Below are 15111 nucleotides of genomic sequence, written 5' to 3'. Positions count from 1 at the left end.
GCTAGGAGGATTTGGTCTGTGGAAACAGGGAGGGCCAGCAACCTGTCCCAGCACAAAAGAAAACAGACTCTGAGGTAGATAACTGATCACACACAGTTGACCAGACAAGTACACAGTTTTGGAAGACAACTTAATTTACCATTGCTTTTCAAACGTATGCAATTGTCTTAATAAAAGAGCTTCAATAACAGTGAATTATATTCTATGTACTAAAGTAGAAATAACTGTGTATTTATGAATCAGGAATTTCATAGTTTCAAAATTGGTTTCTCTTTACACTTAACACTTGTAGTGATGATGTAAAGTGTGGCACTGCTTGGATCCAAATCTTCCTTCATGCTTTTTTGTTTGTTGGTGTGTGTCCATACATCAATTAAAATTATAAAACCTAAATGCAAAGGTACAAAAAAGGCACATTCTCCTAACCGCAAACTGGTCCGGCAAAAATAAAGAGCACAGAAGATATGACGCTGAGAGAAGGTGGAGCTACTGGTTACTGGCTCTTCGGTCTTTGGTGAAGTTACCTTTAAAAGTGCCAAGTAATTTTGATTTCTCAAATTTATGTAATAGAGAGAGCTAGTAGCCAATCGTTTTGCTTCTATTCCTACCTCAGCTTATGTTTGAAGATAAAATCCTTACTTTTAGCTTTTGCCATTTAGTTGCAATAGCAACGTTTTTCGGTTTGCCAGATCTCAGGCGTAATTCTCAGTCTAAAGCACTATCATTAGTATAAAGGAAGGACAAAACATTCGGTGACTCCCCGCCCCCACCCCCCCTCCCCACCCCCAACCCCAACGCTACCTACACTAAATCTAGAACATCGAGTTAGTTTTTTTTTTTCCTGAAAAAAGGCAAAAAAGACTTTACATTGCATCATACAGCAGATACCCTAAATCAGTCAAACTATCAGAGGAAACTGTTGGCGAACAGCCTTACAAACAAGTTACCCTATTAAAAGTTCCCCAGTCAGAAAATGTGTTTCACACAAAACATTTTTCCCTTCTTGCATTTCACTACCTTACACATTATGTGAAAAATCATTAAAAACACCTACTACATATTTAAAAAAGCCAAAATTTCAGCAACTTTTATTGACTACCTTTTAAAAGCCCTATGCTGCTGTTTTACAAGGCATAATAGACCAGCTCATTTGGTCAAAGCGTTCTACATCATTAGTTTGAACTAACTTTTACTGAAACAGCTACAGCATCAAAGGAGTTAAGGCAAATTGGAATTCATAGAAAAGGAGAAGACACTTCACACTACGTTGAAAGAAAAACGGAAAAGCTAAGAAGAGAGACGCGGAGGGCAACACTGGATACAGCGACACTCACACTCGCAAGCACGGAACACCATGGGGGATGTCGGACTACTTAAACGTCAGAGCCCACTGCATACAGCTGAAGAAAACGCAAATTAAACACAAAATGGACAAAAACCACAAAAATCCGGTCATGCACTTGGATAAGTCTTCATGGTCTTTGTGCATACCCAGAAAATTGAAGTTTTCTTTTTCTTTTCTTTTTTTCTCTTTTTTCCTTTTTTTTTTTTTTTTTGCATCATAACATTTGATAAAAATCTTTTGTTTTGTTTTTGTTTTTTGTTTTTTTTTTGTTTTTTTTTTTTTACTAAAATAAACCTGTTCAGGGGAACAGCTACTAGATGAATTTAAGGGTTTTATGCACCTTATAGAACTTATAGCAAAAATAGTTTTAGTTGATTTCATTATAAATAACGTTTTCAAGAACCTGTGCAAAACTGTCAATAATTTCCTAAAGCACAATTGATCAGAAAAATCCATGATTGTTCAGCCTTCACACCCTTCTTCATGTAAGAACGCCCTTCTGTACATCTGGAAGAGAAAAATAAAAGATAAATGCTTTTGTACATCTGGTATAAGCTACCATAGAATTCTGTAACCTCCTTCTCGTTTCAGTGGTAAACAGGCTTGAGAAAGGCAAGATGGTGCTGGTCACTGGTGGTAGGCCAACAAATGCTGGGACAGACGGTAGTTTCTATAACCTGACTCCACCTTTCAAACCTGGGGCCTGCAGCATACTTCAGACCAGAGCAACCAGAGCTCTGGACCGAAGGATACGGACATTAAATTCATAGTCAAGATATTGCTCCTCTTGTGATACCAGATGAAGCAAAATCTTTGGCAGTATTTCCTTCAACTCGTGAGCATGAAAGCAATATAAATCTGGATGCATGTATTGCAGGACAAATTTGACACCTGGTGTACTGATTTGTTACAAATTTCTAAGGTGGGAGCGGTACGGATAATGAGAAAGTAACTATACACATTTGACTTCAATATAAGGCACTGTTCTTTTGGGCTAATCTGCAAATCCACAAGATTTTAATATTTCAGTAACACTGGATTCTTTGGCCACATTAAGGCGGTGTGACCAAACCTGAGCTATTCTAAGCACCATTATGATAACAGAATCATAGACTTTCCTTGAACTGAGCCCTATGGTTACAAAGATGTTTCCCTCATACCTCACAGTTACTTATTAGGTTGAAAGGAATATGGTGAATGGTCATTAGACGTCTCGACAGCCACCTGCTGCTGTCCACTCGCTTCCTACAACAAAGCAGGGCAGATAAAACATGAGCAATGACATCCAAACTCTGCTCCTCCCATCTAAGTTTCACATCTGAAAACACAAGTGCTCCCTAAAAGTGATTTTCTTAATATTATGTGGGGTTTTCAAGGTCAATGATTTCCCTGAGGAGTTAAGATGTCTTACAGACCCAAAGAACCTCCCACCCTAACTTTTATGAGTTGTCTCTTCAGGTCAAACTACAATTTATCAAACAAATATCTGATCTCTTGGAGCCAGATGTAACTTGGAATTCAATACATTCAGATTTTAGAATCTGAAAAATGGTAGGCATATGCCCCTTCATCACAGAATATACCCTGTGGGGCCTAGAGCTACAGCTTATCACCAAACACGTAGACAGGTCTACACAGGAAGATATAAACATGCACAGAAAGTGGGCTAAGATTTTGTCTTGTATTAGTTCCCACTGGGTTTTGCCACAGGTCAGGTTTTTGCTAAAACAGTTATAAAGAGAATTTTTATTTTCAGATTTTGCTGTGTGTTTCAGAACTGCAGATAAGGGATTGTGGGTTCTGGTAATGGTGGTTGTCAATAAGTACACAAATATAAATCAATCAGCACAACACAAAACACAACAAGAATGCTCCAAAATAAACCAACCACAGTCCTAGGGCTGTTTCTGCAATTGGAAGCTACGGGATCTGTCTAGTGAGTAGGATTGATTGCGATGATGAATTTCCTTGGAATTTTAAGGGTACTTTGCAGACAAATGCTATGCTTTTTGTCCAATCCTTTTTTAAAAATTGTTTTAATTTGAATTCAATTTAGTTAACATATACTGTACTATTAGGTTTAGGGGTAGAATTTAGTAATTCATCAGTTGCATAGAACACCCTGTGCTCATTATATTGAGTGCCCGCCTTCATGTCCATCACCCAATTATCCTACCCCCCACCCACCTTCCCTCCAACAACCCTCAGTTTGTTTCCCATAGTTAAAAGTCTCTTATGGTTTGTCTGCCTCTCTGTTTTTATCTTATTTTTCCTTCCCTTCCTTTATGTTCATCTGTTTTCTTTCTTAAATTCCACATATGAGTGAAATCATATGATATTTGTCTTTCTCTGCTTTCTGTCCAATCTTAATTCAAGTGTCAGTCTTCTTCCATTAGCTATCCTAGCAGCCTCTATAAAAAAAAAAGGTATGGTTTGGTCCTCATCCCTGTTAACAATTCTGAAACATCAGTATTTTTTCAACTATTTTAATTACAATTAATTTCTTCTTGTAGTTATTATTATTAACATAATCTTTGGTACTAGGATTGCAAACTCCAGCTTTATCTTAATTTGTGTGTAAGCATCCCTTTACAGGAGACAGGATAGATTCTTGAAGGGTGTGAAACATGCTACAAGCTTGGAAAATAGTTCTGGGAGTCTGGAGGGTATGGCCAGGACACCGCTATACTAATCTGTATGCAGAGAATGACATTCCATGGTTGAAAATAACCCGAGCTCTAGATGCCCTCTAAACTCAATTCTTTATGCAAATATTTGACTTCTGATTGGTTTTTCTTTGTGTTCTATCTAATCTACCCACTTCCGAAACTACTCGTTGCCAGAACGGCCATCGCGTGGGTCTGTACCAACCTCAACGGGAACGGCTGTCGTCTGCACGTGTGTGTACTGCGGCAAATAAGCCCCTTGCATAGCTGATGTCGCAGGCATGTACTGAAAAGAAGAACACGGTCAGCATGGGAAATGATAAGCCACGCAAACGTTCTGAGTGCTTGGAGAATTTTGAGATGGGAATGTCAAATTTTTGGAGCTCTCAAAGAAGAAATGTAAACAAGCTACCTCAAAGTTTAATTGTCATGTGGAAAGTGAAGTGACTGTTTCTACTTTTTGAATCTGTCAAACTAAAACTCCCGCCTTTCTTTGGATTTCCCAACAAACACATGCGTGAAGATGATTAAGAGTTCTCATTCTCAATACTCAACATCACTAATGTGCTACTTTAGAAGATCTCATTTCAAAGCACTTCATTATTTTCCAGCAGCCCCCTGAACTAGTATTTAGGATTATTTTCACAGGTGGAGACCTAAGGAGTAAAGGACTTGTTGGATCTTTATCAGGTGACTGCAGAATAGGAAATGAACGCTTGCTTTCCTGATGCGTACGGCTATCCTTTCCCAACGGCAGCAAAGCCTCCTTGCTGATCTCAAGGACCTGCCTGAGCCATCACAAGAAGCTGCTGCCGGGGTTTTGAATATAAGAGAGGAAAACATACTTCCCTTAGTTCTTTTCAGCACAAAGGATACGGTCTGAATTACAAGCCTTCGGCCATCTTACCATCTAAATGTTAACGCTGATATATATCAACGCTGGAAGTTCCTCTGGTGTAGGCTCAACCTCAATTCCCAACCGAGTCTCCTGAACGCTAGAGAAGGAAGTCAATCCTAAGACTGTGAGACAGCGCCCCCACCCAGTTCCGTAAAAGAAGTGAAGTAAGGAAAAATTCCCTGCCTTTACCACCATGTATCACTTTCATCTTTTGCTTCCAGACACCAGGTCTGCAGTGTGAATGAACGGCACTAGTTACTGGGGCTAGATGTGGTTGTGTGGTTGCTAGATTCTGGCAGAGAGATACCCGAAGGACAGACATTTAGTTCATCAGTTAATCCCGTGGAAGGTGATGTGGGGGGTGAGAGGGGCTAGGACATAATCTTTGACATCATGGAGCCTGTAATTGATGGGGGAGACGCAGGCTGCATTAATTCACCCTCCTCTATTTGCTCAGACACAAGGTATTAATTGGCCACCTACTGTTCCGGTGCTGCCTAGTGACAGATGACTCATCTGCTGGGCCAGAGGGCTGATCATAGACGCAGGCTGTAGTGACATGGTGTGCTCCATCGAGGGAGTTAACACGGCCCCCTGGGGAGTTGGGAGACAAGCACAGTGTAAGATAAACTCAAGGAGGGAGTTCAGAGTCTGTCATTCCTTCTGCAAAGGAAAATGCCTTAGTTGAGAAATGTGAAACCAAGATAACCTCCTCTCAAACTTGATTATGGTATCATAAACAATTTCCCAAAAACCTTCTAGATAATGCTTCCTAAAACCTTTTTAAGAGCATTCATTTCAGGGCAATGACTGCATTAAACATCCTGCCTTTCCTTTCACTCACGTGTAAAGCAAGCTAGTCCAGCAGGAGGAGCTGCAGGAGGAAATGCAAACCATTTTCGGCTGGCTGGGGTTACCAAAATGCTTTCTTGATTTTTAAAAAAATAAATGATGGTTGATGTTTTATGCAGCCACAAAACAACAGGCCATATTGAATATTTATAAATACCATGTCTCATTTAAACATGTTCTGTACAGAGAGTCATTTGACTCAAGCTCAGGCTCTTAGGATCAAGATCACATTCTCCATTCAGTTTCTCAGAACCTCCAGGTATCATTTGGTGCCAAGGGAGGGAAGGGGATGCAGATATGATTAATAATCCGACTTCGGATTCTTTGATTTCGTCTGAAAAAACCTCTGGTCCTTAAAAATGAAATTAAATATAATCGAACAAAATGGGGTCGGGGGGAGACAAAAAAACAACAACAAAAAAATCACCCACAACCCAGCCTAGCCTCTCCCTGATACATGGCTGCTACTGGCACCGTCAGGGTACGATCTCCCGGACTCTAGCCTTGGCAAGTCTGCAGAGTCGCAACCAGGGTACATAAACAATTTCATATCCTGGGTTTTTTGCTCTGAACTTAACATTCTGTTATAAATATTTACCTCACTTGGCGCATAGCCATCATTATCATCATTTTTAATGACTGCATAATGGTACATTGACTGTCTCAATCGAAATTTAATTAATTCTACTTCTGGATTTTTGCATTTCCTCTAATTTATCCTATATAATATTCTTATGGATTGTATTATTCCTCTCACTTTTGCAATCACCCCATTACCTGAGAGTGCAATTATTCTGATACATCCTATCAATATTAATGTTACGTTTTTGATATTACTGCAACTGATCTATCTCTTTCACACACTGTCTTATTGCTAATCCGAACACAGCTTAGGTCTGAGACTGGAGCACAGGCACTTTAATTCTGGGGGAAGGCAGTCTAAACTTGGTGGGGAAGGGGACCGAGTCCTCAGCTAGGACCTCCTGCACACGCTACCAGTCTCCTCAAAGATGTGAAACTGGGATATGCACAGGCTTTGTCTCTAGAAGTTGCCAAAAAAGACAGAGATATGTGTCAGAAACTGTTTGTTGTTAATGCAGTTCATAGAAAATTTGTTCCTTTTAAATTTTTAGTGTGCATCATCAGAAAGTGTGTGGTAACATGGAAATGATTCAGAAGCCCAGAATATGCTGAAGGAATTTCCTGCTTCTTTTTTTCATTCATCTGTAGGAGCTACTGTCCAAGACTGTGCGTATAGAGACAGATAATGTGCACGTGTTTACAGAGACACACACATGCGTCATCCAAGAGCTCGTCTCCTGTGTTATCAACTAAATGTGTTTTATCTGCCGCTTCAAAGTCATCTCAGCAACTTCCTGTTCAGAACTTGTCCCTGGAGTAGTTTCAGACATATGGTCTTATACTGCATGGTATCCTCCTTGGAGATGTCCTGAGAGAAACTCCTGTCTCAACTTCAGGCCAACAGTGGTGTGCTTCCCCCCTAAGCAACTGACCTGTTTTTCTCTTAAAAGCACCGGGAACTATTTTGCTTACTAGAATTCCATTTTGCCTTAGTATTATTAGAAAGCTTAGGGCCAAATCTGTGGCCTTCTCATGCCAATCATGTAGGTCATTGTGTTGGGCACTGCTAGCTTTTTCTGTGACTTTGTTCTCCGCCTTTATTTTTTCACCTTTTAAAATGCATACTTTAACAAACTAGATTTTATGTATCTCTGAAAAACACATTAAATACACTAAATATTAATGTGAAGTGTAACTCAATTAAAATATATAATATGTACATGTAAGTACAACAAATGCTCAAGTCACTAAAGAAATCACAGTTACCAAAGAAAGTGTTACTGATTTGGTATTTATAATTTCCACAGAGGTTAAGTAAACTGATAAAAATCTCTAGCTTCCTTTTGAACACTTCATATTTGCATTAAACAGAATACAATTAAAATATGTCAGCTGTTTCATACGAACGGCTGTTAAAAATACAGCAATTTAAAAACTTTAAAACTTCAAAAACTCAATTGAATGGCCTTCTACAAAACCGGTATGAAGAAGAAAATGGCACCCTGCTTCAAATATGAGAAATTTTCAGTTCTTACAACTGCAAATTTGACTTAATGTCAACTACCAATACGTTTTACGACAAGGGTGGGAGGAAGTTTTATAACAAACTTATACATTCTTATATTCCATGCTTAAAATTTCCCAAAGCCTACACCATCTTTGGCAAAAGGTTTTAATCCAGAAAACTGGCTTCCAAATGTATACACAGCTTAGTTGCAAACCACAAAGCCATTAAGTTGAAAAACTTACGGGGTGCTGTAGGATATAGGGTTGAGGTTGCATCCAAGAAGGACTTTGCACCTGGAAAAGGGAGGATTTTGAAAGAAACATTGATTTCCACTGGAACATGCTACCTTTCTCTAGAGCTCTTTTAATCATGTTAAAATCTACAGAAAGAAAATAAGGAAGCAATACTATCAATGATTAAAGAGATTAAGGCGGTTAGAGTTCTTGGCAAGCTGGTCACTCTGAATAAGGATGAAACGATTATTTAAAACCAAGTTCCACTTGCCCATTCAAGAAGTATGTGCTGAGTACCAGGCATCAAAGAGAAAAAGGCAAATAAGACATGGGCCCCACCCTCAAGAAATTTACTAAGAATGGAGATAAACAAGCTAACAACGCAAATAGTGGAGTATGATAATCAAGGTATGAACTAGGCACTTTAGGAATACAGATGAATGAGAATTAATTCCAGCACATCTTATTACAAACTAATCCTTAAAGTATGTGCTTATTTAGAAAGAATAGCAAAATTCAATCCCTCTTTGATACCAGGATATTAGGTTTCAGAAATCTTGTCTGGTGGTCAACAATTTCTAGAGTGTGGAAAATACAAATCTGAAAATCAGATTTAGAAAATGAAAAACTTTCGAAATTAGGTACTGACATGAACAGTCAAAACGGCACCTGCACAGAAGACCCTCCACATCAAGGAGTTAAGACGTGAGAGTCAGGCTCCATGGTGGGAGAGCAAGCCTGTGCAGCCCGCCACTCAAGAGAAAAAGTATCAGTCCATTTCTTGATGCCCAGAGCTCTCCCAAGACTACATAATTTTTAAAAAATTGGAATCCGTCTCTAACTCTTTAACCACAAAACCCTCCTGGAGCTTATCCCCTATGGTTAACTTCAGAGGTTCTATAGAAAGGATATGGGGGAAAGTCATGGGGGAAGAATGTATTGTGATTTACCTTGATAGCAGAGCCCCGATACTTGTTTTCTCTGGTTTCCTTTGCCACCTAAGGCAGACCAAAGTTAAGTGCTTCTGCCTTGTTAACATTTCAGTTATCTGGACTGCAGCCTTTCCCCGTTGGGGCACTGGTGGTTTCTCGCAGATGCCAATTTCTCAGATCCCATTGTATAAGCATATGGTGCTTTAGTGGAGAAAGGCCCACTCCAACGCGAGTGCAAGGCCTTCACTGAATAAATCATAGGGAGGAGAGCAGCTCCCTGGAGACCCCAACTGGGGCCAGATGCTCTCATTTTGTATGCTTTTCAGCGGTCTTAATAATCTAATAGCTTATAGCATTTTGGGGTTAGGGAGCTAGAACACCTAATCCAATTTTCTTTCTTATGCAGCAAATCAGCTGCTCTCAATTTCTATTCCTCAATTTTCCCTAAGTGTAAAATGGGAATAATAATCTCTGTTCTTTGAGTTCTTTACCACTGGTTCTCTACCCAACTTTGGGTCATGGATCCCTTTGAAAACCTGATGAAAGAAATAGAATTTACTGCCAGCCCCCTGTCCCCGCCGCAACAGCTAACTGCATATACATGAGTCACATTTTGCAAACGATGTAAGAGAATCTCAGACTATTTCAAGCTCATCTGCTGACCCTGCTGTGGCCCTGGACTTAGGGGGTTAAGAACCTCAGTCACGGCAAGGGTCGGGCAAATGGAATGAAATTCCACATGGATCTTATCAGGGACACACAGAATGCCAGGAGAAGAAATGAGGACTTTGAAATGAAATGTTGTTCCCAGTTAGGTGTATCAACTCTACTATGAATACTGGCCTCCGAATTTTTCTTATGCTATGAAATAATTCTATGGCCCAAATGCTCACTGACAGTAAAGAGGGGAAACAGAGGTGGTGGGGAGAGGCACTGACAGCTCTAAGAGCCACAGCGGCACACATCTGAATTAGTCTGCACAACTGTCCGCCTGAGAATAAGCTTACTACATGTCCCTCTTTCCAGTGATCTACATAAATGGCAGAGGTTTCCAAGGTCAGAGAGTTAAACAAGACTACCTTTCCCTGGGGAATTGTTAGTTAGGGAAAGTGCACCAGCACAGAGCTCATGGAGTCTTATATAGTCAGGGAAGACGGAGAAATTTTAAGTCCAAAACAATGAGAGAGGCATTAAATGAGTGAATACTGTGGCCGGCTGACTGAAGCGCCAGCCCAAGTAACACTTAGTAAAGCCCAGAGAGACAGAAGAAAAGACAATGAGGGACAACTCAGGGAGAGACAGAGAAAAGACCCAAAAAGCAAGGGAGCTGGGAAGGCTCCTGTACAGCTTCAGTTTTCGCGCATTTAACCACGAAGCTACGTTATGACTTTGTATTCGAAGCTACTTTTAAGTTTTTGGACAGAACCACCTCCATGGTATTGCTTGTGTTGACCAATTCCTCATTTTAAAAAGGATAATGAGTATCCTCTCACCAGCCTGCTAGTCCTGCATAGATACTGATGATGACCACGATCACAGCTAACATTTACTGACCGCTACTGATAAGCCGGGGGCTGTGCTGAGCTCTTTACAAAAACAGTCTCAGTTAGTTTTTATAACAAGCCTTTGAGAAAGATACTATTATTATCCCCATTTTAAAGATGAGGAAACTGAGGCTTACAGAAGTCACATAACACAGTTATTAGATATTGTAGTCCCCTAACCCCAGAAATCAGGGCTACAACATCTAATTCAAATGTTTTAAAAACAAGAATACACAAGAGTTTATTTTCGTCACTCAGGATCTCAACAGTCAACCAAAGAGAACTCTATTCCCACATGTCTGTGATTGAACTCTGTTGTCATGCTTCTGTGTGGGCCGAGGCAGCAGCCCTGTTAGAGGCACTCAGACACAGGAGAGATGCGTCTGCGCATACACTGCACACCACTGTGTTTGTTGTATGTGCACAAATTGTACACCACTGGGTTCGTGGAGAATAGGAGCTAAATCTATAGTAAAACCAAATCCATCTTATAACAAGGTGCTTAAGGAGATCTTGGTTCTAAGTTGGAAATTTATTTGAACATAAAAAGCCTCCTCAAAATAACTTGTTTAAACAGGGAGTTACACACCCTCCCCACTTTTTGCCTCAAATCTCACTGCATTGCTCATTTAATGTTACCTGAGAGAGACATGTCTTTATTTATTAGCATCTTCACTTGCTCTTTTCTTAGTTCCTGCTGATGAATAAACGATGGCAACAGTGCACACTCTTCTGTATTTTACCTAACGTCACTTCTTTTTAAGTTTCAGCTTCTGGGACATGTGATGTCCAATAGCAGAGCCCGCTGTGGAGGAAGCATTTTGGGTTCACCCCAGTTCTAGAATGCTATGACTTCAAGGACTGACAACCAATAACCATTTTCCCTTGTTCTATATTGTCCTATATATAAAAGCAAGTCACTCTGTCGAATAAAAAGCGGCTTCTTCTAAAGTAAGCATCGAAGCTGCATAACATTTGACTTAGGTTTCCTTATAAATGTTCAAGATGTTGAGACACATAAAAATGCAGCGGCGATTCACAGCCGACAAGTTGTCATACTCTTGAATCCTAAAGGTACAAACCTGGTAGGCAGATACAGGAGATGCAATATAGGGTGTAAGAGAAGTTTGAGTGATCATTCGGTTTGTAGCAATACTGTATGGTGAAGGATAAAATCTAGAACAAACACAAAAGCCTTTATTAAGTCATCCTTTAAAAAGAATAATTCCCGGGACAAATGTCTGATATTTTCCACCTTCACGTTTTCCCTCAAGCCACCATGCATTTATCTTAATGACATACCCGTTCTGTATAGCAGCTGTGGTTGGGTCATAAGTAAGTGTCATTCCAGCCTATGGGAAAGCAAAAGAAACAGAATCACTTACCCACAAGGGCACGGTTTAAAAATTCCATTTCTTAGAGTCATGGCAACACAAAATAGAGATAGTTTAGTAGCATTGGATGAACTCTGACGTTTCCTTTAGACAAACATACCCTCAATATAAGAATTAAGCTCTTTGCGCTGATCCATTCGGTAGTCATTAGCTGTGTGCAGCTATTTAAAGGAAAAATGGAGTCCCCCCAGCTCACTGGCTATATCCCAAGTGGTCAAAGATCCACATGTGGCTTGTGGTTACCACCGGACAGTGCAGACCCTAGAACATTTCCACTGGATGGCACTTCCCTAGACATTCTTGAACCAGTAAGAATTTTACTTTAAAAAAATTCATTGAAAATAAATACAGAGAAATGGCCATCCAATATTTTTAAGCGATTGATTTTTTTTTTAAGAACCTTATTCAAAAGAATTAGACAAAAAAACTCAACAGCAAATATGTTATCTGTTTTAATAACATTTTAGGATAACTTCCAAGTAATTATAAATGAAACCTTTAAGAAACCATGACATTAGGAACATACAAAACAGTTGTGCGTTGCTTATAGCAATTCAAAACGCTCTTTCACTTTACATGCCGCTAACTGGTAAACCTCGCTCTACCCACCACCTATCTGTCCATCTGGAAGGTCATCCCTCTCTTAGCACCGTATCTGTTGGGAAGAGTTTTAAAGTGACAATATCTGGACTCTAAAGTCCTATTTCAGAAGTCTGGCAGCCAGTATGCGGCCGGGGTAACTATTCACATAGGCTTTCATCATCATACACCCGCACTGAAGTCTCAAGAGGGGACTTACAAGTCTCACCTCTCCTTCTCGATGCCACGGTCTTCCATTAGGGATGTATTTGTTTGGGTTCTGCCTCTTCTTCTGTCCTCCGTCCGCAAACTTACACAATAAAGGTTCTGTAGGCGCTGAATAAATGGGGACAAATAATAAAAAACCAGAATTACGTGTGTATGTAGGACAAAATGTAATGGACTCTTTTTCAACAGGAGCAGTGTCCATGCTATAAGGGAATGGATAGAACACGTCAAAGCAAAAGCTTTCTCTTTCTTATCTACTGTTTTTTCTAAAGTTTTTTCTTTCTTATCTACTGGTGAGGAAGACAGTACAGAAAATATATGAGTTACTATTTTCAAACAGGAGTGTAATGAACACATCTGAAGAGCTATTCGGAGGAATCAAAAGAAACCCTGGATCCATTTCTGTACTTCCTTTAAAAAAAAAAAAGATTTTATTTATTTATGTATTTGAGAGAGCGTGCATGAGTATGAGCAGCGGGGTGAGGCAGAGGAGGAAGCAGACTTCCTGCTGAACAGGCAACTCGAGCCCCGGACCCTGGGGTCACAACTCCAGAGGGAGGCAGACACCCAACCAACTGAACCACCCAGACCCTCGCCTTTGTACTTCTTTATGTGCAGACACACTTGTTTTCAGTTTTGCTGATTCATCTCCAAATGTAAATAAGATTTTGTTACCCTTCCCTCCTCCAACTTTAAAATGCTCCCTTAGTGTCCCATCATCATTCTTCAAAGAGGTCTTCACTTACCCCAGGAGAAAACAATTTTCCCTTTACATTGCTTACACCATATTTCAAAAAAATTTTTAAAATTTTTATTTGTATTTTTATTCATAGCCATGAGAACAACTTGGCAGTCTGGTGATTTGTTTGGTGTCGGTCTCCCCTCTGGTGTGTAAGCTCCATGGGGGCAGTGACATTTGCTTCACCTGTCACTTGTGTCCCCAGTGCATGTTGTAGGTGCTTGTTGATCTAGGCTGAATGAATGAATGAATACCAATAGGTCTCATTTCCTTATCTGTGGGGTACAGCCTTGAAGACAGCTGTTGTAAGAAAGGCAAAACACCTGCCCGCGCTATTTAAAGTTTTTTTCTGTGCCTTTAATCATTCCTCTTGGGGCTGCTTTACTATATATTCACGTTATAAAATGCTCTGAAGAACAGCTCAAGAAAGTCACACGGAAAAGCAAAAGATGCAGAGACTCTCACATACGGATACACACTCATTAGTTAAGAAGAAAAAAAGGTGGGGAGGGGGAGGGGTGATGGTATGGTAGTTCACCCCGGACTTTTCATTTTCCTTGCTTTTCCATAATGGAAAGAGCAGTATATTCCTGAAGGGGGTGCATATTTCTGTAGGTTTCCAGTTAATGTAATAAAGGCAATCACACCTTCCTGTCTGGTTCTCACATTCTGTCCTTTGTCTTCTGTTGGAACTGTGATTACTACTTTCAAGCTCTGTTTCAAAGTTAAATAACCAGGAAGAGAAAAATATTACTTGTGGAAAATTTACTCCTTTCTCCTTTGCCTCTTATTATCCTAATTCATCTCTTATTTTATATCACTGTTACCCACCCACTAATGACAGGGTGGAAGCAATAGTGCCTCTCAACACTTCTCTGCCAAAAAACAAAACACAACAAAAAACCCAACTGTAATTCCTTCTCAGCGAGCCGTCTAGGCTGTTGCTTGGCATGCCTTCCTCCTCTCCCTGGTGTGAACCAGGCCAGAGGGACGGGCTGGAATGTGAGCTCACTTCCGAAAGGCAGCTGTACTACTGGAACCAGGAGGTGAGAGTGCACATGTCAGGTGTCTGGTGAGAATACCAGGGAGCCTTGGCCCCTACCTCTGTTTACCTTCTGACTCCCACCACCCCCAGCCCTTCCTGAACAGGGAACTTCCATTTAAGGCAAATGGGTGCGAAGGAAGATACACAGGGGCCGAGTCCTAGCCTGAAGATGAATTACTCTGTCTTTTCAGAGTAATTCAGAGTAATACCTTTTTCCGAGTAAAAAGGTACCAACTTTTGGAAATACCTGCATCCACCAACAATGTCCAAGGTAAAGGAAGTGGATGCAATGAAGCAAAAGGGCTTTCTCATCAGTGAATGATGCTTTTAATTTTACGACGGGGCCATCTGGGAACAGGTGGAAATGAGGGCCAGGAGAACACAGCTTTCAGGTAGAAGGGAGGGATAATGGGCAAACCCGCCTGAGCGTTAGGACCGTTCTTCTGCCAGACTTGAGGATGTCCCACCTTGATATCTAAGGACAAACAGAGAACTCAGAGAAGCCAAGAGCTCACTCTTTACGGATCTATAGGTGCTTATGGTATTGAATATTTTCTCCAGTGACAC

General features: G+C 40.4%; 1 protein-coding gene across 7 annotated transcripts in view; it reads right to left on the bottom strand.

The window, feature by feature from the left end:
• Nucleotides 1–1063: 1063 nt before the first annotated feature.
• The window catches only part of RBMS1 (RNA binding motif single stranded interacting protein 1), a 210196-nt gene continuing 196148 nt past the window's right edge, over nucleotides 1064–15111 (bottom strand). For 2 of the 7 annotated variants that reach the window (XM_080798702.1, XM_080798703.1), the window contains exons 7-15: nucleotides 12762–12868; nucleotides 11862–11911; nucleotides 11642–11735; nucleotides 9034–9081; nucleotides 8093–8143; nucleotides 5393–5503; nucleotides 4217–4297; nucleotides 2506–2590; nucleotides 1064–1852 (exon numbers count right to left, since the gene is read on the bottom strand). In XM_080798702.1, coding sequence (XP_080654828.1) covers nucleotides 2513–2590; nucleotides 4217–4297; nucleotides 5393–5503; nucleotides 8093–8143; nucleotides 9034–9081; nucleotides 11642–11735; nucleotides 11862–11911; nucleotides 12762–12868 — 620 coding nt within the window. In that variant the 3' untranslated portion in view covers nucleotides 1064–1852; nucleotides 2506–2512. Of the gene's footprint in view, nucleotides 1853–2505; nucleotides 2591–4216; nucleotides 4298–5392; nucleotides 5504–8092; nucleotides 8144–9033; nucleotides 9082–11641; nucleotides 11736–11861; nucleotides 11912–12752; nucleotides 12869–15111 lie in introns of all 7 variants that reach the window. The other 5 variants (XM_080798706.1, XM_080798707.1, XM_080798704.1 and 2 more) reach the window with 3 other exon arrangements.

The sequence above is a fragment of the Martes martes genome (assembly GCF_963455335.1).
Source record: "Martes martes genome assembly, chromosome: 3".
NCBI lineage: Eukaryota > Metazoa > Chordata > Mammalia > Carnivora > Mustelidae > Martes > Martes martes.
This window is presented reverse-complemented; position numbering and strand designations above follow the sequence as displayed.